Here is a 21,823-nt window from a genome sequence, read left to right on the forward strand (position 1 = left end):
ATTTTTCACTTATTTTAACCTAAATTAATACAAAATAATGAAAAAAGTATGAAAATATGCTTAGTAAAAATTCTGCAAAGGAAAAATAATTTTTTTTTAACTGGTATCACTAAGAAACTTACAGAATTTACTATTAATTTAGTAACGAAAATCAGATTAAGAAAAATGCAGATCAATATTTCAAACAAAAAAAGGCATTTTAACTAACCGCATCAATAATATTAGATAGTAGAGCATTTTTATCACTTAACCAGCTTTTATTCTCATTTCTTTTTCAGACGCGCTGGAAAACGTAACTTCTTCTCCCTTTCTCCCCCTTTTTTTTTCATTTTTTAAGGGAAAAAACTATTTAATTTGCTATTTTAAAACACTATAAGGTGCGATTAAAAAATAAGTGAATCTTTATACTTCCTATAATTAAAATAGTGAAATGTATATAAAAAGGTAATTTTTGCACTATTATCTTAAAAGTATATTTCATTTTATTCTTCTAACATTCTTACATTATAATTTATTTAAACTGATTTATTGCATCATATTTCATAAATTCATGCATTAATGATGAGAATGTATTTCAATTTTATTTTAAACTGATGTTCTATTGCATAAAAAGATTTTTATTTTCAAAAGGGTCAGTAAAAACTATAGGATATGAAAAATAAATCTGAAATCGCCTAGTCGTTTTGTTTCGGAACTTGTATCAAATTTCAAATTTAGTAAAACAAAATGGAACAGTAGTAAAAGAAAATATATTTGTCGCAAAGGCAATAATTTTCCAATGATAACGTAATATTTTTTATTATCTGAGTCAATATTTACTTGCCAAGATAAGTTGAACTTAGATAAAATTGTAAAATAATGACTAAGAATTATGTTTTGTTACAGTAAAGATCTTATACAATGCCACTAACTAAGCTTATTAAATATATCTTGGAAATAGTACTAAAATTAGACAACTCAATATTTATGGATTTCTAGTTCTGTAGATATCATTTATGATAAGGACATTTTGTTACACCTTTGACTAGATCAGCGGTTCCCAATAGGTGTTCCGCGGCCTATGACACTATGACTACTGCTCGGAACCTTAGGGTTCCCCGGCAGTGTCATAGGGGATACGAGAGTTTAATTTTTTTGTTAATGAACAGTGATTTTTGAAATCTGTGAATAAATTTTCATCTGAACAATAAAGCATAACTTATTAGATATTTTGGTTATGTTTATGAAATTATTTAAGTAAAATGCCACCAAGAAAGAAATAGAATTTTTTTTTTAAATATTTCTTCTTGTTACAATATATTGAAATTATGAAAAGAATAAGCATTTATAAAAAAGACAGTATCTCTCATCGAGCTTTTCTATTCAAAATAATATGACCAAATTTTAGAAAAAGGAATTATGTTTTTCTGATAACCCTTTTCAACGTACATAACAGTTCTTTTTTTAAAACTATAATTCAGCACCTTTTATTCATTTTCAACTTATGCATATATCAAGAATAAATTCAGAACTTGACTAGATCCTACACCAAGCTTGCAATTTTAACTGTTTGACATAAACCCTATAATTTTAAGATTATATTTGATATACGATGATAGAGAAAATTTTATTCTTCACATTGTTTAATATTATCAAAAAAATCAGTAATCTTTCTTTGGTTAACATATTCACAGCTGTTAATAAATTTTACGTAACCCAGTAACTTAATGCTGAAATATACTCGATCATTTAAAGTTCCATAACCGTAAAAAAATTGGGAATTGCTGGACTAGACAACCTTTCAACAAACTGTGTGGGTGAAACCTAATGATAGGTGTTAGAACTAGACAAGTCAAGACAACGAAATAAAACATTAATTTAAAACAAACCTAAGTTTTTTTATAACAGATGTTTAAAAGCCGTGGTGGCTCAGGGGATAGAGAGCTCGTCTCCCAATGAGGTGACCTAGGTTCGATCCCAGCGATAGCTGGTCGATTCGAATCCCGCACCCAGCTCGTACCGACCACTATGCTGACGTAAAATATTCTCAATGATAGGTGAATCATAGATAAGAATCCCCTTGCCATCCGGCTAAACGTGGAAAGTTTTCGTAGTTTTCCTCTCCATGTAACGCAAATGCGGGTTAGTTCCATCAAAAAGTTCTTCACGAAGGCATATTTCTCCCAATATTTGATCCAGGAGTTGCCTTGTCTTCTTTATTGGGTTCAAAATTACAAGGCTACGGAGTTGAACATTAGTAGCCGTAAACCCTAAATTGAGTCGGCTGTTCAACGGCGGATATAACAGATGTTTTAAAGTTATCTATTTTTTGTATTATCTGAGGTCTGTTTAGAAGAAATTTGGGTCCGTTAACGGACCCTTCACAAAATATATTTTCTTAAAAACGGACCCTTCACAAAATATTTTAACTTAAAAACAGACCCTTCACAAAATAATTTATCTTTTAATCGGACTCTTCACAAATTTGTTTATCTTCATTATTGTTTTGCTAATCGAATAAAACCTTCCCAGGGGGGGGGGGAGAGAAAGACAGATGTAAACAAACTAAGTTTTGTCTTCGGCAGACGCTTCTTCCTTTATTCGTCCGAAATAAATATTCTGCGTTCAGCAGTAAAAGCTAAATACGAAATATTTGTATGTTGCCCCTCTCATTTAGTTGCAACAATTGCTGTTTATTTTTGAAAATTTAATTTTTTTTATTTATTATAATTTTACAGTGTTAAGCATAATCTTGTATGTCTTTACAATTTAAAAACTCCTTGAAAAAGTTTTTTTGCAATAACGGACCCTATTTGCACAAATCCACAAAAGCGGACCCTGGTTGAAAGAATGTAACTTAACGTTTATTTTATATTCACAAATTACGAGTAATTTTTTCACAATTTTACAAAAACGGACCTTTCACAAAATGTCTGGATTATACATATCATATGTATACCCCTGATTATACATATGATATCTAATTTTTTAATACAAATTTTCTTTATGTCCATTAACTTTGAGTAATGTAATTTTGAACTCTCTCTATAGCGGCAATAACTAAATAAAGGGCTACAAAAAGTGTTTATAGAAATGTGCCGTTACAAAAAGAGTTTATAAAAATTATGACATAATATAAACAATGTGTAGTATACAAACATCTATAAATAATTCATCAAAAAATCAATAAATATTAAAGCTATACTTTTAGTGAGGTATATTTTGTTGGCATGATAAAAAATAGTACAGATGATCGTGATTGGTGGTTAAATTAAAAAAAGACCCTTATAGTATAACAAATTCAAAGCATTTATGTGTGAAATTCATTAGAGTTACTTTTAATTCCCTGTATATGCATTTGATAATAGTTTTTAAAATTGGAAAAAACAAATTATATAGTGTTTTAGACACTTCAAAAACAATGGCAACTCGTAGAGGATATCACGGATTCAAAACGTGCTTAAAAAGCAAATGCATTTAAAGAGAGGGGAAAATACGCTTCTTATATTCTTGAGAAATCTTATGTCTAATTTTTTTTTCTGCTTTCCCACACGTATCATTTTTGAAACCTTTAAATATGCTGCACGTTGTAGTGTACATGATGTTTTACATCCTTTTTAATGTACTGTGGCATTGTTACTTTAGAATTTTATGACATAAATATTTTTGAGTTAAATGATAAATTAAGTAAACCTGCTCAAAATACTTATTTGGCAATAAATATTCTTAAAAGGGCAAAGGTTTTAAAAAAACACCTTTTTTATTTTATATACATCCCAGTTTTTGCAAATATATTTATAAACTTTAAATAAATATTCCCAAGAAACAGAAGCGGTAAAATGTTAACTAATTCAAAACTTTATTTGCTTTAAAAAAATATTAATAACAAATAACAGTCGGTTTGTTTCAAACGCTTAAAAAATCGACGTTTATTTTCAAGACTTGCCAGGCGCGAATGAGAAGAGCGAAAAGTGAGATATTTATTTGTATTATTATTTCCATTCTTTATTATTGCATTTTTAATGCGCAACTCTACGTTCTTAATTTTAAATCACTTTTGTTTCTTCTCATTCACGTTTGGCAAATCTTGTAAGAGGGCGCCTATTTTTGAAGCGCTTGAAACAGATCGACTGTTATTTGTTATTGATATTTTTTTTTAACCGAATGAAGTTTTTAATTAGGTAATACTTATAAATTATAATAATTTTTTAAAATGAATTTAAATAAAAGAAAATTAAAAGCTTATTCTGTGTGAAATTTTGCTTGTATTACTAAAAAAGCATAAAAAAATTCTTAGTTATGTTTATTACTCAATAATTATTATTCAGTTTTCCGTCAAAGATAATGTGTTTAATTAAACAAAAACATGTTTCCTACGACTAAATATTATTTTAGGCTACATTTAAAAAAAAAGGACTTAAAAGATTATTAATTTAAGTTCTGATAACAAACATCCACGTTTTCCTAAAAAAAGAAAAACCACTCCTTCTCTGAGCCAAAAGCTCAGAAAACCATTAGAGTGTGAGGTACGCTAATATTACCAGTGGAAATGGGCCGAAAATGAAGTAAGGAAAATTCTATCGCCAGTTTTTAAGGTAAACTGATTGTAAAGTGTATTATATTTGGACACCAATGATATTTGCAACCAGACTTGATTCTTTTGCGTGCTAATGACCTTCGCAAGTGGCCTTGAAGAGCTTAGAAAAATACTCAACGGCTTTTTTGCGAGAAATCTTGTAGAGACAACTTATTATATTTTTATGTTTATTTTTCATCGCTTAGAGAGGCACCTTGAACAGAGCCAATTCTAACCACAAAACAACTTTTTAGTTTTCATAAGACGTAAACGGGAAGTTTGAAATTCGTATTGTTTAGTAGTACCTCCATTCTAGTAGTTTTAAATTCATCATTATTTATGGAATTAACCTATTTGACTCACATGAAATGCAAAATGAATTAATTTCAATATTTATAAAAATCAGTGCACCAACATTTAGTTTTGTGCGCAATAATATTTGGGACAAACAAAAAATTATTTCGAAAAACAAGTACTTAACCGTTAAAAGAGACTGCGAAAAAAAAGGGAGGGAGAAAAACCAATAATTGTTGCACCAATATTATGCAACTATATTAGTATATTATGCATCTATTATTACATAGCATTAATAGTTTGGCTCCCTTTGACAGAAAAGTACAAATAATTCCATATACATTTCAAATAACCTAGCGTGAGTTACAAACTAAATATAACCATGCGAATATAACAGAACTTTTTGTCAATTTCTAAATAGCTTTTTACAACATCACAAATCGAATGGCCAAAAAAAATATTTTTTAAATTATTTTTCATTTAAAAATGTAGCATTTTTAATTCTGAGTGATTGTTTTTGTTAATTATTTCTTAAAAATATTTTAGGATGAGGTAATTGATACAAAACGCACGCAAGTAATTCCAACAATATCTCAAACAACTTTTAACATAATTAACATACATTTCGCAATGTTTGCACAATGTTTTCCGTGAAAAATACGCTTCGCCTATGGTTTCAAGCGATCATAAAATATTTATGTATAGTCTATTTCTGAATGCGGTTAAGGCCGTGATAATCGGATGCTCACAAAAAAATTAATAAAAATTTATTTAATTGAGTAACATAGTATTTTCAACTCTGAGTTATTTTGTTTCTTTTTTCAATTAATTAAAAAAAAATTTCAGACTTGAATCATTAATAGAAAACATACGCAAATAATTGCAACAACATTTCAAGCCACTTTCACAAAAATTAGCATACGTAACCTAATGTAAGTACAAACTTTTTCCTGGAAAACACGCCTTCAAAATGATTTCATAATTGATGATATTATGTATTGTAAATGAATTATTTCAATTTACAAAATTTCCAGCTGTATTAAAAATATTAAAACTTAAATAACTGTAATAAATTAAATAATTTTATTAAAAAGATTTTAAAAAATTTCAACAAGAACTTTTTTCCCGAAAGTTGTTGAAATTAAATTTTGTAACTAGAAAATCTTTCATTGATAATAGATAGTAAATATGGAAATAACCCCCCCCCCAAAAAAAAAAATGAATTACTAAACGCTAAGGCTACAATATGGTAATTGATATCATTCAACAGTTCTCTTTCAGACACAAAGGCAGTTTTTTAAAAAAATATCGATATCGGTCAGATTTACTACATCACTTAGATCAAAAGTCATTAAGGATTGACTTGTTCTCCTTGTTGATAGTGCTATAAGAAAATCAAAAAAAATATTTTATGTAACAGATGCTGTACTTGGGTCAAAAATAACCGACAGAATAATTTTTTTCATAGATTAACATTGCCTTAAATTTCAACTTAACATTATACATATGAAACATTGGATACCACTACCTGCAAAGTTCATATAAGTAAGTAACAGTTAATATAAAATGTATTAAAGTAACCGAAGAAGTTTACGCATCAAGACTACCTTTCATTTCTTAAAGTTCAAACTTTAAACTCGATCATAAAATGTTTTAAATAACATAATAAATGAAACCAATTTTTACTGTTTTCTCAAATCTTTAGTGATTTCTTGGGCCATTTGCAGTTATTAAAAGCATATTAAACGTACAGAAATAACACAACATTGTGTTAATATTTTCTAATAAAAATCCTTCAGTTGAAGTCTATTAAAATATTTTAATTTAAAACTTTTAATCCATGTTTCCTATTTTAAACAAAATGACTAAGAAGTTAAATAAGTATTATGCTTCATTTGAGAATAACTTTTAATCAAATAATGAAACATTTAAACTGTTCTTAAAAGTCTTTTAAGTGTTAGGTACTCAAGCTGAAAAGAGACCCGATGGCATTTATTTAGAAAAGAAAAAAGAAAACTAAACGAACTGATAAGTTTGCCATGACAGCCGGAGTAACGGGCATTTTTTAAGATAAAGATGACAACAAGAGTGAGAAATATTTCTTATCATCCGTTTTATCATCAAAGGTAAGCGTAAAAATACAAATAAGAATGACGAATTTGAGATCTTTGAGTATTTCATTTTCAGTGGATATTGTGCTAGGTAAGATAAATAAAAAAATAAGTCAAATTCCTTAAAATCTTAATAATGTAATTTTTATTGATTTTCTACTAATTCAGGACTCTTTTAGGAGTTCTTTTTTATGAAATATAGTAAAAAAATATACATTTTGGCAAAAAAATGAAAAATTTAAATTTTTTTTTTAAAAGTGAGTATTTGTTTAGTGGCATTTCTACAAAACTGTTCACTGTCATAGAAGATTCGTGAGTATTAATTAAAAGCAAAAAGATAATGGGGCTTTCAAATTTAGAATAGTAAATTTAATTTGTACGGTTTAAATATGTTTATTTTAAGTATTAGTGAATTAATTAAGTTTAATTAATACATATTAAATTATTTTACATATACACTGTAAAAAAGGTTTTCTCAAAATTAAGCAAAAATGTGACAAAATAGCTTCGAAAGAAATATAGTCGAATTTGAAAGGGTCATGTATTCAAAACTGAAGTAGCATATACACATTTTTGAACAAAATGCAAAGTTTCAAAAGTGATTTGAAGGGACAAATGTGTGAGAGATCTTCATTGGCTGCCAACAGGATACGAACCAAGAAATTCCGGGTTCGTAAAAGGATGCTCTAACCACCATGGTTGTACACTCAAGTTCAGGAAGAGTTAGGAATCTCCTTTTAAATAGTGGCCCCGGCAATGACATATTGTGACATACATTCTATTCGATTAAAACTTCTTTTTTTTCTTCAGAAAAAGCGAACTAAGTAATAGTGAAATTACCGACCTGACTAAGCTATGGTGATTATGTTTTCAAAATGTATTTCTTTGTACCATTAAAATTGGAAATTAGCATGATATGGTGATATTGCAGAGGCCACAATGAAAAGCTTCTTAACTTTCCCTGGACTGGGGCGTACAAGTATGGTGGTTAGAGCATCCTATTATATTCCCGGAGGACATTGGTTCGAATCCTCCTGTCAGTCAATGAGCATCTCTTTCACATATTTTTTCCTTCAGATCACTTTTGAGGCAATACATTTTGTACAAAAATGAGTATATGCTATTTCAATTTTGAATGAATGGGTTTTCCAATACTGTATTGATATCTGATTTTTTTTCACACATTTTTGCTTAATTTTGAGAGTATATTGTTTATGTATAATTATTAATAACTGTATATTATACAGTTTTTATGCTGTATCTTAAGCAGCATTCTAAAAATGCGTTTTTTCTTGGGTATATTTTATTTGCTTTCTTATAAATGACACTTCCAATTTATAATACTTATATTGCTTGGATTTAGAAATGATCTATTTAACTATCTCTTAAAATAAAGCAACTAACTTTATGGAAGGAACTGGGTCCCACTGGTATAATTTTTAGTATGAGACTTAAGGTCCTCAAAAATTTCATACAACGTCTGTAACATTTTTTGCGAACTATTACCCACTCTCAAAATATTAAACTGCAACACACGTTTAATTTCACTTCATAACATTTTTAAACATAATGTTATGTAAAATATTTGATGAGGTTATGTTATATTTCTATTACATGTAAGTATTTTTTATTATACATAAATATACATTTATGTTTTTTTTATTGCGTTTCAAATTGTGTATTTAAATTTTGCTAAATTTCAAATATTTATAAGATATTTTTTCTTCTACGCAATAAACAAGAAAAAAGTAATAACACAAAATTATAATAAAGAAACTCTAAGTTAGAAGATAATTTACAAGGCTTTGTAATGTCGTCCAATGATAAACAATTACAAATGTAGCTCGTGATTTTACGGAAAGCATTCTAGCATATTTATACTTCTACTTTATAGAAAAAAGTACTTTTATTTTATCAGATAAATTTCCTAATGTGTCGGAAAAATCATAAAAAATGGCTATTTTGAAATGACATTGTTTGAAATGGTTGCTGAGAGTAATTTTGTTGAGTAATTTTTTGCAATTTCCTCAGTTCTGCAGATCTACTTAAATTTGACCTCTCTCTATATATATTTTTTGAATAAATAAGTATATTTTTAGTAAGCTTCCATAATTTTAATAATTTATATTTCTTTGCTCCCAAACTTTCAAAAAAAGTTTCTAAAATAATTTTTCTAACAGTTAATGAAATTTGAACTATCTCGACAAATGAAATTTGAACTATATCAACATTTCTTATGAGTTCAATTTTCAACTCATTTTATTGAGTTTATCCTTTTAATCCAAGGTATCCTGATACAAATTTAAATAAATGCAATTTCAGACTAAATATTTATTTTTTTAAATGCATCACTATATGTGAATATATACATGATTTAATTTAAATATACAAAATATTCAAACTACCAAAGGATATAAAAATTAATATTTTTCATATTTTTAATGCTTTACATGCTTTAAGTTAAACATTTATTTTAATCAGCTTTTGATTAATAATAGTTTTATGAGAAGAATTATTAACAAAGTCTTGTAATATTGTAGACATGGTCTTATAATTTATAACTTAATAAATAATTTATAACTTATGTATATTATTTCAATAAATAACTCTAAATAATGTAATTTATAAATTAAATAATTAAACATTTAATTAATAGCTTAAATAATGCTTAAGTCCATTTTTATCTTAGATAATTATGAGAACTGAATCATTTCGATTCAAAGAATTTATTAAATTTAAATAAAACAATAATTTGTTTAAAAAAAACCCTGAGTTGTATGATAGCATATCAGGTAAGTAAAAATATATCATTTTAAGAGTTCTTGCTTCATTAAATTGCATTCACCCTTTTACAAAATAAGTTTTTCCATTTATGTACTAACTCAAAACCACGAAAGAAGAGTTCCTTCTAAATTATAAAAAGAATTCTTTTTATTTAGTGAGAAATATAACATTTTATCTTTTCTTAAGGATGACCAACATGAATGAATTTATATCATATAAAGTTATATGAGTAGCATTTATTAAATTATATCATGTGAAGTAATGAGATGACGTTTATGCAGTACCCTTGCATAAGATTTATTTTCTGAATTATAAAAAAGCATAATATTAATGAAATTTTAAAAAAATTACTAATAACTTTAGATAAAAACGTAGCATCTTAAATAAAAATGTAGCAAATCAAATAAAAATTTAAATAAAAATGTATTTATAAACAAATGGACTCTATCATTTGAATTCTTACACTTATTTAGGAATTATATTGGAAAAAGAAATGGCTCGTTCTTTTTGAAAATACATCAGTACATGAGTATATACATTATTTACTTCAAATGTGCAAAATATTTGAGCTACTAAATTAATGGGTAGTATTATTCTTAAAATTTTTAAACTTTAAATTCCCTCTTTTACTTTGCTAAGATATTACACAGCCTATTTTTAATAAATTAATTCATTCGCTACTTTTAAACAAAGTAATAGAGACAAAGCCTATAATTTAAAAAAATATTTGAATTATAGTAAGATAATATTATCTCGCATGCTTATCCAAAATATTTTGTTTGAATTCGTTCATAGAAGTAAATATATTCTGTGATTTTATGTTAATTGCCGCGAGCATTTTTTCTTAGAATAAAATGTTTTATTGATAAATTTAAAAAAAAATAAATATATATCCATGAACAAAATATAAAAATTTCATTGCTTTTTGTCAATTCGTAAAGCGATAAAAAAATATTTATATTTGGTTCACTGTTTTAAATAAATATTAAACTAATGGTAATAATAATAATAAAATAGATATCCATAAAAATATTTACCTTTGCCTCCAAAATACCATCTCTTAACACGGTAATTCCAATTCCTGGAGCGAACCTTAACTCAACTCCTGGTTTAATAATTAAATTTGATTCCCCTTCTATGATAATATCTTTACGAACTTCAAACGGGGAATCTGAAGCATCCAGCACCAACGTACCCGAAATATATCCACCTAATTCTGTAGTCCTTCCATTCACAAGTATTTCAAAGTTTAAAAAAGTTAACAACAACACCCACATAATCATAATAGGGGGTGGCCCCCTTCCAAATCGCACTTTCACCATCGACAACAAAAGGGCGTGGAAGAGCCTTTTCAAACCACAACACACCTGAGTCCGTTCTATTAGGCTTAGGATAAACTCAATGAAATAACTGTAAACATGGAATTGAAAACGGGGGGAAACTGACGGAAAGGGGCATTTCTATACAATTTTTTTTTTTAGTCCCCCATATTATGTCCGATGAGGGTAAATCAGTCCCCCGCAAACACTCACTTTATCAATCCTCCGTTTAAAAAAAACGTACGTAAAAGATATCCAGCGCGCGGCAACCGAACGAAAACTTATCTACCTGGCTCACGATCACAAAGCTTACTTTTGATTTTTTGTCGCTCCTGGATAAAGTGGTTTCTGAATTACAGGGTTGCCATTTTTTATCGTTTTAATTCAGCGCCATCTAAACAGTATTCACCAAGCCAATGTTTAACAGAGGAATAATAGTTTCATTGCGGCAAATAAATTGCTTTTATATGGAATTGAATTGATAAGAAGAACTTATCATAGTGTGTATAAAACTTTTTACTGGTTAAGAGAAATTGTTTGCTCCCCATTGTTTTCCGAATCACAATGACTTTGAATTATTTAGTGACTTTGAAATATTTAAATAAGAAAAAACATAAACTCGTGGCAACTTATTACATAAATTCTTTAATATGAAAAAGATGTTTCTCTTAATGCTGAAGAGTATGAGTCACCCAGTTTGTGAAAAGGATTCGGTGCATTCGGTGATCTTGTCCGTAAATTTTTATTTCATGCATTGTAAAAAAACTCCGAATAAAACTAAAGCAAAAAGTACTGGCACCCTGAGTAAAGTACTCGCAACCTCACTTTACCCTGAAATTCATTTTTACCGTAAACTTTTAGACAATAATTTTTACAGTAATATTCATTTAATTGCAGTAATTTTACAGTAAATATTATTGTAATGTACAGTAGTAGTTAATGTAATATATACTGTAAAATCATTGTATACTAATGCTAACGGTGTATACTGTAAAAATAATGCTATTTCAAGTTTTTTTCATTCCATAAAATTTTAAAATAAAAATAGATCTTATGTTAAAAAGTACCGTCGCTCAGGATGCCAATATGTCTTTTGGCAATTTTATCTGGAATTTTTTCCGTACCAATAATCATGTGAAAAATATAACAGATTTAAAATATTTCTTATGTGAAAATACGGTGAACTCTCTTATATTCGAAAGTGAAAATTTGAATTGTAAATTTGGAATAGTGCCAAAAATTCCCATAGAATTTTTTATTCATACCAATGTCAAAATGCGGTCTTTAATTTTGAAAAATTCCTTTCACAACTTTAGTTAGTTTGAAGTCTGATTCGGAGGAAATTAGAAAGTGAGTTACAGTTTTTTATATTTATTGAAATCTTTTGTTTTATCGCCTGCCGATCAATTTGAATTAGAAGTAACATAAAATAGGCCAATTTACAAATGGAAATCTGTAAATTTTTTTAAAAGGAAAGCGTGTTTGTAAATAAAGTGCACATATGAAGAGCTTTTGGCACTTTTTAGACATATGACATTTTTGCATCAAACACTTTTTTTTTTCAGTATTGTTTCCACATAAATTATTAACAAATTTGCCGAATTTCAATTTAATAAGAGCTTAATATAAAATTTAAAAAAATTCACTTTTTTCATGAAATAGTGATGTTTTACACCATAAAACGCTTTTGAAAACAACAATTTAAAAATGTGGTTTATCATTTTATTACTCTTTTCCAAGTCCTTCGTAAAACGTGCTTAAGAATTTATAATTACATTATACGACTAATATATTGTGATTAAAACTAAACAAATAAAGAAGTTTCTTCTTAGTTAATATTTTAATAAAACACAATTAAATGTTGTAATATTTATTTTTATTTTTTAATCTTTTGGATAAGACGAAGTTTTCCTTTCCCTTTAGAGTACGAATCACTAACAGAACGCTGAAATTTATTATATTTAAACCATATTTTCCTCTTTTTATTGACTTTCAATTACTTGTACCCGGATTCGAATCCCAGCGATGGCTGGTTGATACGAGTTCCGCACCTGGCTCACACCAAACATAGTGCTGATGTAAAATAGCCTCAGTGGCAGACGAATCTTGGTTTTCAGAGATCCCTTGCCGTCAGGCTAATAGAGGGGAGGTTTTAATGATTTTCCTCTCCGTGCAACTCAAATTTCTCCCAATACTTGATTCAGGAGTTCCCTTATCTTCTGAATCGGTTTCACAGTTACAAGGCTATGGAGTTGAACATTGGTAGTCGTAAATTCAAAAATTTGGGTCGACTGTTCAACGACTGTGATAAAATTGAATAAACTTTAATTTGAAATTTTAGTGTTCATATCTGGTTAGCAGAGTGGTAGTTGAACCATTATTATAAACAGATCGAAATACATTATTGTTATATTAGGCCATAAGAAATTAGGCTACTATGATGAAAAATATGTTTTGTTTCATTTTTTTCTTCCCAAAAACAATATTTCTGAAAGTTTAAAAATAGATATGAAATGAATAATACAGTCAGATTCTAAATCCACTAGTTATTATTTAAAAATTTGTGTTGTGAGCAAATAAAAAAATCGTGAAAGATTAAATCTTCAGATTGTTTTACATACTTGCTGGGGCCAAAATTTATTATGAATATTTTACAAACCTTTGTAATATAGCGGGGAAGGGGGGATCTTAATTGTATCGACATCAATTGCTTAGTAAATACCAGAATACTACTTTTTTCAGGGCTAAAAGTGTGAGTTAATAATTTCTTTACAACAAAATGTCACCATGCATTGTGTTAATTCTTTAACCAAATATTTGAATCCGCATTTGTATAAAAAAAGTAATAAACCTAAAAATCATTTTTTTTTCCCAGAATTTACTTGAATTTTAATTCAGATAGAATAAATTAAGTTAGATTTAATTTACTTGGAACAGTTTTATAAAATAAATTTCATTGAAATTAGCTTTTATTTCTTATATTAGTTTTATGATTTCATATACTTCATAGTTTAATAAGTAAGCTGCGTGCAGATTATTATTATTATTATTATTTTTCTTTTGCTTTTTAGCAAAATAATATATTAATATATTTTTTATTTAATGTTTTAAAAGAAAATTAGAAATTTTTAAAATGTTCAATAACATTTAGAAATAAAATTAAATTTCCCGAGTTAAACTTTAAAAAAATTAAAACTAAACATAATTTAAAACATTGACTCTAAGTCGAAGAGAGAAAATAAGGCTAAAAAAGCAACAAGCATTTTGCGCCAAATGAGTCATTTTTCGCCAACAATAAATTTTTAATACCGAAACTACCGTGAAACTAAAAAGAGCGAGAGAAATATATTGCGTAAGGTCACGTGACATCTTCCGGATGACGCTTTGCTGAAAGTTGCCGGTGATTGCTGAAAGCGAACAGCTTACCTGAGTGCCTGAACCAATAGAAAGTCAGAATTTTGAAAAAGGGGAAATGAAACTGCGCGTAGCCATAACCTACTAGAAGGTGAAGGCCTGCTGGCTCAACTATTTCAACTCCGTGACGTCACGAAGAGGAGGTAATAGCGTCTGTACCTTTAACGTAGGAACGCCATTTAAAGCTCCATTGAACACGTGAATGTTGCAGCAGAATTTCATTTTTTATCGAAGATTTAAAGAGATATCAAAGTAAGTAAAAGTTACTATTTTTTTTATTAATGTGTTATGTTTGATTTCAATAGATTTTACTGTAATATGGTGTAAATTAAGTTTGAAATCGGATTGAAAGCACGTATATTATTTAACTTGCATTGGTGTTATGTTGTGAGACATTATTTGAGTTCCAAATGTATTTATATGTGTTATCTGATCTATTTCCATTTGAATTATAAAATAACATAATTTAGTGTTCAAATATAAAATTACAAAAGCATTCGATTGTATTTTATATTCATACTTCATCAGCTAAAGCATCTTAAATGAATCTAAGCGATTTAAATGGACTGCTCAAGATTTTAAATAGCCCTAGAATTGTTTATAAAATATACATTTCAATAAATCGGTTAAAATATGTTTGAATTATACATTTACTGCTAAACTTTTTAGTGTTTGTAAGAATAAACTATGCAATTTCTTGTAATACTAATATGATGTTTCTAATGTTTTGTACATTATGATGTTAGATTAGAGATGTGTATATATCTTTCTCAGTAAAAATACCTAATAATTTGAAATATAGAATTAGCAGTTGGTATAACTTTACCAATATTTTAAAACTACTTTTCACTAATTATTATAAACAAGAATTACAAAGAAATTTAAACTGCTTTGGTGATGAAAAGTAGTGATTTTTAACTCTAATGAATGAATTTTTAACTCTAAACAAATTTCAGTGAGAAAATACCATATGTGTTTATCTGAAGAATGTTGATAAAAGTTACATTTGTTTATATTTAGCTATTAGAATTTTTACTTTTAAAAAAAGTATTTTGAATAAAGAAAATTTTATGTGTTTATCTGAAGAATGTTGATAAAAGTTACATTTGTTTATATTTAGCTATTAGAATTTTTACTTTTAAAAAAAGTATTTTGAATAAAGAAAATTTTATGTGTTTATCTGAAGAATGTTGATAAAAGTTACATTTGTTTATATTTAGCTATTAGAATTTTTACTTTTAAAAAAAGTATTTTGAATAAAGAAAATTTTATGTGTTTATCTGAAGAATGTTGATAAAAGTTACATTTGTTTATATTTAGCTATTAGAATTTTTACTTTTAAAAAAAGTATTTTGAATAAAGAAAATTTTATGTGTTTATCTGAAGAATGTTGATAAAAGTTACATTTGTTTATATTTAGCTATTAGAATTTTAAATTTAAATATGTCTGAGAAGAATTTTAATATTGAAGAATTTCTAAATGTACTGATGTTCGGGGATAAAATTATTATTTTCTACTTCGATATCAAGGTTTGGTGTCATTGTTAACTTATAGTTCTTCTACTGTGCTGTTATAATACTTTTAAAAAAAGTATTTCGAATAAAGAAAATTTTAGTGAATAAATTACTTAACGAACACTTATTTTAGAGATTGTAGAGTACATTTAGCAGAACTTTGTTTTTATGAACCAAAACTTTAGAAAATTTATTTAAGAATCTGTAAACTAAGAAAAATATTTTTTAAGATATTATTTGAAATGTAGAATTACCAATTGGTTTAATGTTTACAATATTTGAAAACTACTTTTCACTAATTATTATAAACAAGCATTACAAAGAAATTTAAACTTTTGGTGATGAAAAGTAGTTATTTTTAACTCTAATGAAATAAAATTTAAGCAAATTTCAGTAGGAAAATACCATATGTGTTTATCTGAAGAATGTTGATAAAAGTTACATTTGTTTATATTTAGTTATTAGAATTTTTACTTTTAAAAAAAGTATTTTGAATAAAGAAAATTTTAGTGAATAAATTACTTAACGAACACTTATTTTAGAGATTGTTGAGTACATTTTGCAGAACTTTGTTTTTATGAACCAGAACTTTAGAAAATTTATTTAAGAATCAGTTAACTAGGAAATATATTTTGTAACATATTTTTTGGGAAATAATTTTTTTAATTTTTTTTATTTTCATTATTCTAATTGGACATTAAGGTATTAATAAATATTTTAGTTACAGCCATAAGTCTTAATGTCTATTTATTTTTCAGGCAGCCAGCATGGTTTATATGTGTTGCGTCCCAATGTGTCGAGGGAACTATGATGAAGATCATAAAGTTTCTGTGTTTCGTTTCCCTCAGGATGCTGAATTGCAGCAATTGTGGTTGCGGAAAATTCCAAGAAAGAACTACAAAATAACTGCTCACTCAAGAGTAAGTCTTTGATAATTTTTAAATATAATTTCTTATTATTTAATACTTTTATTTTTCTCAATGAAGGGGATTATACTAACATCATTCTCATCCTTATTCGCATGTTGATTTTAATTTTTTTCCTTTGTTTTTCTGTATTTGAATACCTGTTCTGTATTTGAATTCTGTATTTCGAATACCTGTATTTGTAACAAAATCGCCAGCCACGGGTCATATTTTATTAAAATGTAAAATGTTTTGTCATGTTCTTTAAAAATTATGGCATTCTTTAAAAAAAAATGAAAGAAAAACATTTTTAGAGCGAATTATCTTTTCAACTTCTGTGATTTCAGAATTTTTTTTATTATTTTGTTAATTTAAAATTCTAGCTGAAGCAAGCCAGGCATCTACGAATTTTTTTTATTCTGAAATGAGAACAGAAAATTAATAATTTACTGTTGCATGTATATAAAAAATTTTATCAACTAGCAGCATTTTCAGAAAAATTGTTTCATTAAAGATTGTTTCATGGTAAAACACAATATGTAAAAAAATATTTTTAATTACCCATGACATTTTTTTACAAAATGTTTGTTTGCATTTTGAATTTGGAGTTATGGTTTGAAATAAAATGTAGTACTATATAATTGCCAACTGTTGTACAATCATTAGTAATTTATTGTTTTACTTTCGCATGTATATTTACTATTTTATCAACGGGCAGCATTTTGTTTCATCAACATGCATGGTAAAATACACAGGGTATCCATGCACCTTGGAAAGTCATGAATTTCAGTATTGAGCATAATTTGTCATGAAACGTCATAATTTTAACAGTTTTTCTCTCAAAAATTATTGAATTTTCAAAATGGATCTCTAATTTCATGGTGTTCCAAATATCTTTCAGAAAAATTGTGCAGCATTTTCAGAAAAATTGTTTCATTAAAGATTGTTTCATGGTAAAATACAATATGTAAAAAAATATTTTTAATTACCCATGACATTTTTTTACCAAATGTTTGTTTGCATTTTGGATTTGGAGTTATGTTTTGAAATAAAATGTAGTACTATATAATTGCCAACTGTTGTACAATTATTAGTAATTTATTGTTTTACTTTTGCATGTATATTTACTATTTTATCAACGGGCAGCATTTTGTTTCATCAACATGCATGGTAAAATACACAGGGTATCCATGCACCTTGGAAAGTCATGAATTTCAGTATTGAGCATAATTTGTCATGAAACGTCATAATTTTAACAGTTTTTCTTTCAAAAATTATTGAATTTTCAAAATGGATCTCTAATTTCATGGTGTTCCAAATATCTTTCAGAAAAATTGTGCAGCATTTTCAGAAAAATTGTTTCATTAAAGATTGTTTCATGGTAAAATACAATATGTAAAAAAATATTTTTAATTACCCATGACATTTTTTTACCAAATGTTTGTTTGCATTTTGGATTTGGAGTTATGTTTTGAAATAAAATGTAGTACTATATAATTGCCAACTGTTGTACAATTATTAGTAATTTATTGTTTTACTTTTGCATGTATATTTACTATTTTATCAACGGGCAGCATTTTGTTTCATCAACATGCATGGTAAAATACACAGGGTATCCATGCACCTTGGAAAGTCATGAATTTCAGTATTGAGCATAATTTGTCATGAAACGTCATAATTTTAACAGTTTTTCTTTCAAAAATTATTGAATTTTCAAAATGGATCTCTAATTTCATGGTGTTCCAAATATCTTTCAGAAAAATTGTGCAGCATTTTCAGAAAAATTGTTTCATTAAAGATTGTTTCATGGTAAAATACAATATGTAAAAAAATATTTTTAATTACCCATGACATTTTTTTACCAAATGTTTGTTTGCATTTTGGATTTGGAGTTATGTTTTGAAATAAAATGTAGTACTATATAATTGCCAACTGTTGTACAATTATTAGTAATTTATTGTTTTACTTTTGCATGTATATTTACTATTTTATCAACGGGCAGCATTTTGTTTCATCAACATGCATGGTAAAATACACAGGGTATCCATGCACCTTGGAAAGTCATGAATTTCAGTATTGAGCATAATTTGTCATGAAACGTCATAATTTTAACAGTTTTTCTTTCAAAAATTATTGAATTTTCAAAATGGATCTCTAATTTCATGGTGTTACAAATATCTGAATTTGTAACAAAATCCCAACTCACATTCATGTTTTATTAAAATATAAAATGTTTTTATCCTGTTCTTTAAAAATTATGGTGTTCTTTCAAAAAATGAATGAAGTAACATTTCTAGAGCAAATTATCTTTTTAACTTCTGAGATTTCAGAATTTTTTTTATGATATTTTTATTTTATAAATTTAAAATTCTAGCTGAATCAAACCAGTCATTGGCAAATATTTTTTATTCCAAAATGAGAACAGAAAATTCTGCAAAAAAGAAAATAAATTATTTGCTTTTGTATTTTTTTCAGCCATTTTATTGTTTCAACTATTTTCCGTTTTTTAAATTTAAAATCTATAAATATGATGATGCAGACTGTTTTGGTTATACTATTATTTCAATTAAGTTTATAATGCTTTTTAAATTTATTATTCTGTTTTTTAAATTTATTGTTCTGTTTTTTAAATCTATTGTTCTGTTTTTTAAATTTATTGTTCTCTTTATTTGTTTTTGTATACATATTTTCTCATTGATTTAAATAAAGCTTTTGTTCTATATATACATGTTTGTCATTATTAAAGCATACTTATACTTTAAGATAAAATTAATCTTCATATACTTAATTGCCTCATTCGTAAAGTTCTAATCTATATCATTAAAGTAATGATTCAGCTTATTTAATAAGTCACATTAAATTATTTTTATCACATGTATGCAAAACAAAAGTAATTAGACGAGAATTAGAAAGAATTTGTTAGTTTACTGCAGTAAATCAAAAAAATTCTGTATAATTATATAAATTTGCTATAAATATTTCAAAGGTTTATAAAGGATAACCATTTTTATGCTTTTTTTATAGAATTTTACGTTAAGTGTTCTTTCCAATAATATTTTGTTTCCATGAATGTTATGTTAAGTACTAATTTTCAATTCTGAGGAAAATATTTTTATTTTTAATCAATTTTATTTATTTAATATGATTGATTACTCTTAAAATAGTTTAAAATTTATCTGTAAAAAAAGGTTTGGATAAATCTTATGAAAATAACAACAAAAAAAACATCTTTAAAAACTAATCTGAAATTTCTTACTGCGTTAATTTACTTATTCTTTATGATTTTTTTCTTCCTTTGGTTCATTTTAAATTTATTATTTTAAGGCAAAGGTTATGTTTACACAATTATTCAGATCATAAAAAATTTGGATTCTTACTTTTAGCTTTAAAAAATGAAAGAAAAAACAATCGAATAAGGAGTCGACTATCTTAATTTCTTCACAACCACCTCTGATCTCTCTGAAGGGAGAAAACAGCTACGCTCTTTTCTACCTTCTGATCGTGACGTCACACTTTTGAAACTCTTATGTTTAGATTTCCGCCAGCTGTTTGATGCGCCGCTAACAGGGAGATGAAACTCCTTTTTTTATATTCACGAAGTTCCGGTGCTTGGCAAATAAGCTAAATTTTGGGATAGGTAAATAAGTTTAGACACGTCTTGAAAAATTAATATAATGGAAAATTACAACAGGAAAAAGTTTTTTTCTTTTCTTTTTCTTTTATGCAAACACTATTATTGCTCAGTTATTACAAATTTGAAAAGTTAAGGATGCGGTGCGGTTGTTGGAACAATTTTGGCATCCATATTTGAAGTCGTTATCAAAATACTTAAATATCATTCCATTAAAATAAAAATAAGTATTTGAAAAAATTGAATGGATGTGTCAAAATTTGATTTATGTAAAATATTTCACTTTATCGTAAACCTTTTTTGAAAAGTACGTAGAACTTCTCGTTTGCCGAAATTAAGAACTATTTTTAGTCAAAAATAAAGCCAATTTACGGAAAAGAAATCACATCTGCAATCCATCAGAATTTTCTGCTTTACGATAAATCTAAGAAATAAAGTAATATTTAATTCTGCAGCGTTGTGCTGCTGAATAGTGTTCTATGTACCACACTTTTCCGTAAATACAGAATTGTTTGATTCGGGGTTAAGAAAATTCTTTTAAAACAACTGAAAAATAACAAAGCCAATCATAAATTTATAGAATGAGTCAAAAATTGTCAAATGTTTTACTGTCCAAAAGATATTACTATAATTTTTTAAGAACATCACAGAAGTCAAACTAATTTAGAGTGCACAGTTTCAAAGACCGATCTATCTTTTATTAGCTCTTTGCACACTAAAAAAATTTTAGTGTATCTTAGCACCAAAAATGGCGGCAACTACTCTACACCAAGAACCAAGGGATACTTCCAAGTTCTTAGTATAGTGAAACACTAAGAGTATTTTTTTACACTACTGGGCGTAAAGAAGCTGCCACCATTTTGTGTATTAAGTAATACTAAAATGTATAATTGCAGCAATGCAATGATTCAAACAAGAGTCAGTAAAGTTGTTTTTAAGATGAAACACGAAGAAAAAAATCATTAATTTAGGATGCACATATTCTTCAAAAAAAAAAATTTTTTTTTGTTAGCTGATTAAAAATACACAACACAGGGAAATTATTACGAGGAATTTCCAACTGGGCTTAACATAGCAGAAGAGGATAGAAATTCGATATTATAAAAATATTTAATACATTGCCAGATATTTAAAAATTAAAATATTATTATTCTGATCGCACCACTAAAAACATGCATACATTTTGAAACGGTGAATCCACGCTATCTCCTAATCGATTGTAAACAGACTACTGGTGATATCCAAAGTATGCCAAGATTGACGTTTACGGAAGCGACAATAATTCAAGAATGGTG

The 21,823-nt window shown here is 27.0% G+C and overlaps 2 protein-coding genes across 2 annotated transcripts in view; one reads left to right on the forward strand and one right to left on the reverse strand.

The window, feature by feature from the left end:
- Positions 1-11,379, reverse strand: part of bark (C-type lectin domain-containing protein bark beetle) — a 95,824-nt gene extending 84,445 nt beyond the window's left edge. Inside the window, exon 1 of the mRNA XM_087159654.1 lies at positions 10,782-11,379. Coding sequence (XP_087015780.1) covers positions 10,782-11,066 — 285 coding nt within the window. The 5' untranslated portion in view covers positions 11,067-11,379. The remainder of the gene's footprint in view (positions 1-10,781) is intronic.
- A 3,229-nt stretch (positions 11,380-14,608) lies between these two features.
- Positions 14,609-21,823, forward strand: part of Dhod (dihydroorotate dehydrogenase 2) — a 43,489-nt gene continuing 36,274 nt past the window's right edge. The window contains exons 1-2 of the mRNA XM_087159655.1: positions 14,609-14,729; positions 16,751-16,912. Coding sequence (XP_087015781.1) covers positions 16,760-16,912 — 153 coding nt within the window. The 5' untranslated portion in view covers positions 14,609-14,729; positions 16,751-16,759. The remainder of the gene's footprint in view (positions 14,730-16,750; positions 16,913-21,823) is intronic.

The sequence above is a fragment of the Parasteatoda tepidariorum genome, chromosome 3, assembly GCF_982258835.1.
Source record: "Parasteatoda tepidariorum strain Cologne lab strain chromosome 3, Ptep-v5.0, whole genome shotgun sequence".
NCBI classification, from domain to species: domain Eukaryota; kingdom Metazoa; phylum Arthropoda; class Arachnida; order Araneae; family Theridiidae; genus Parasteatoda; species Parasteatoda tepidariorum.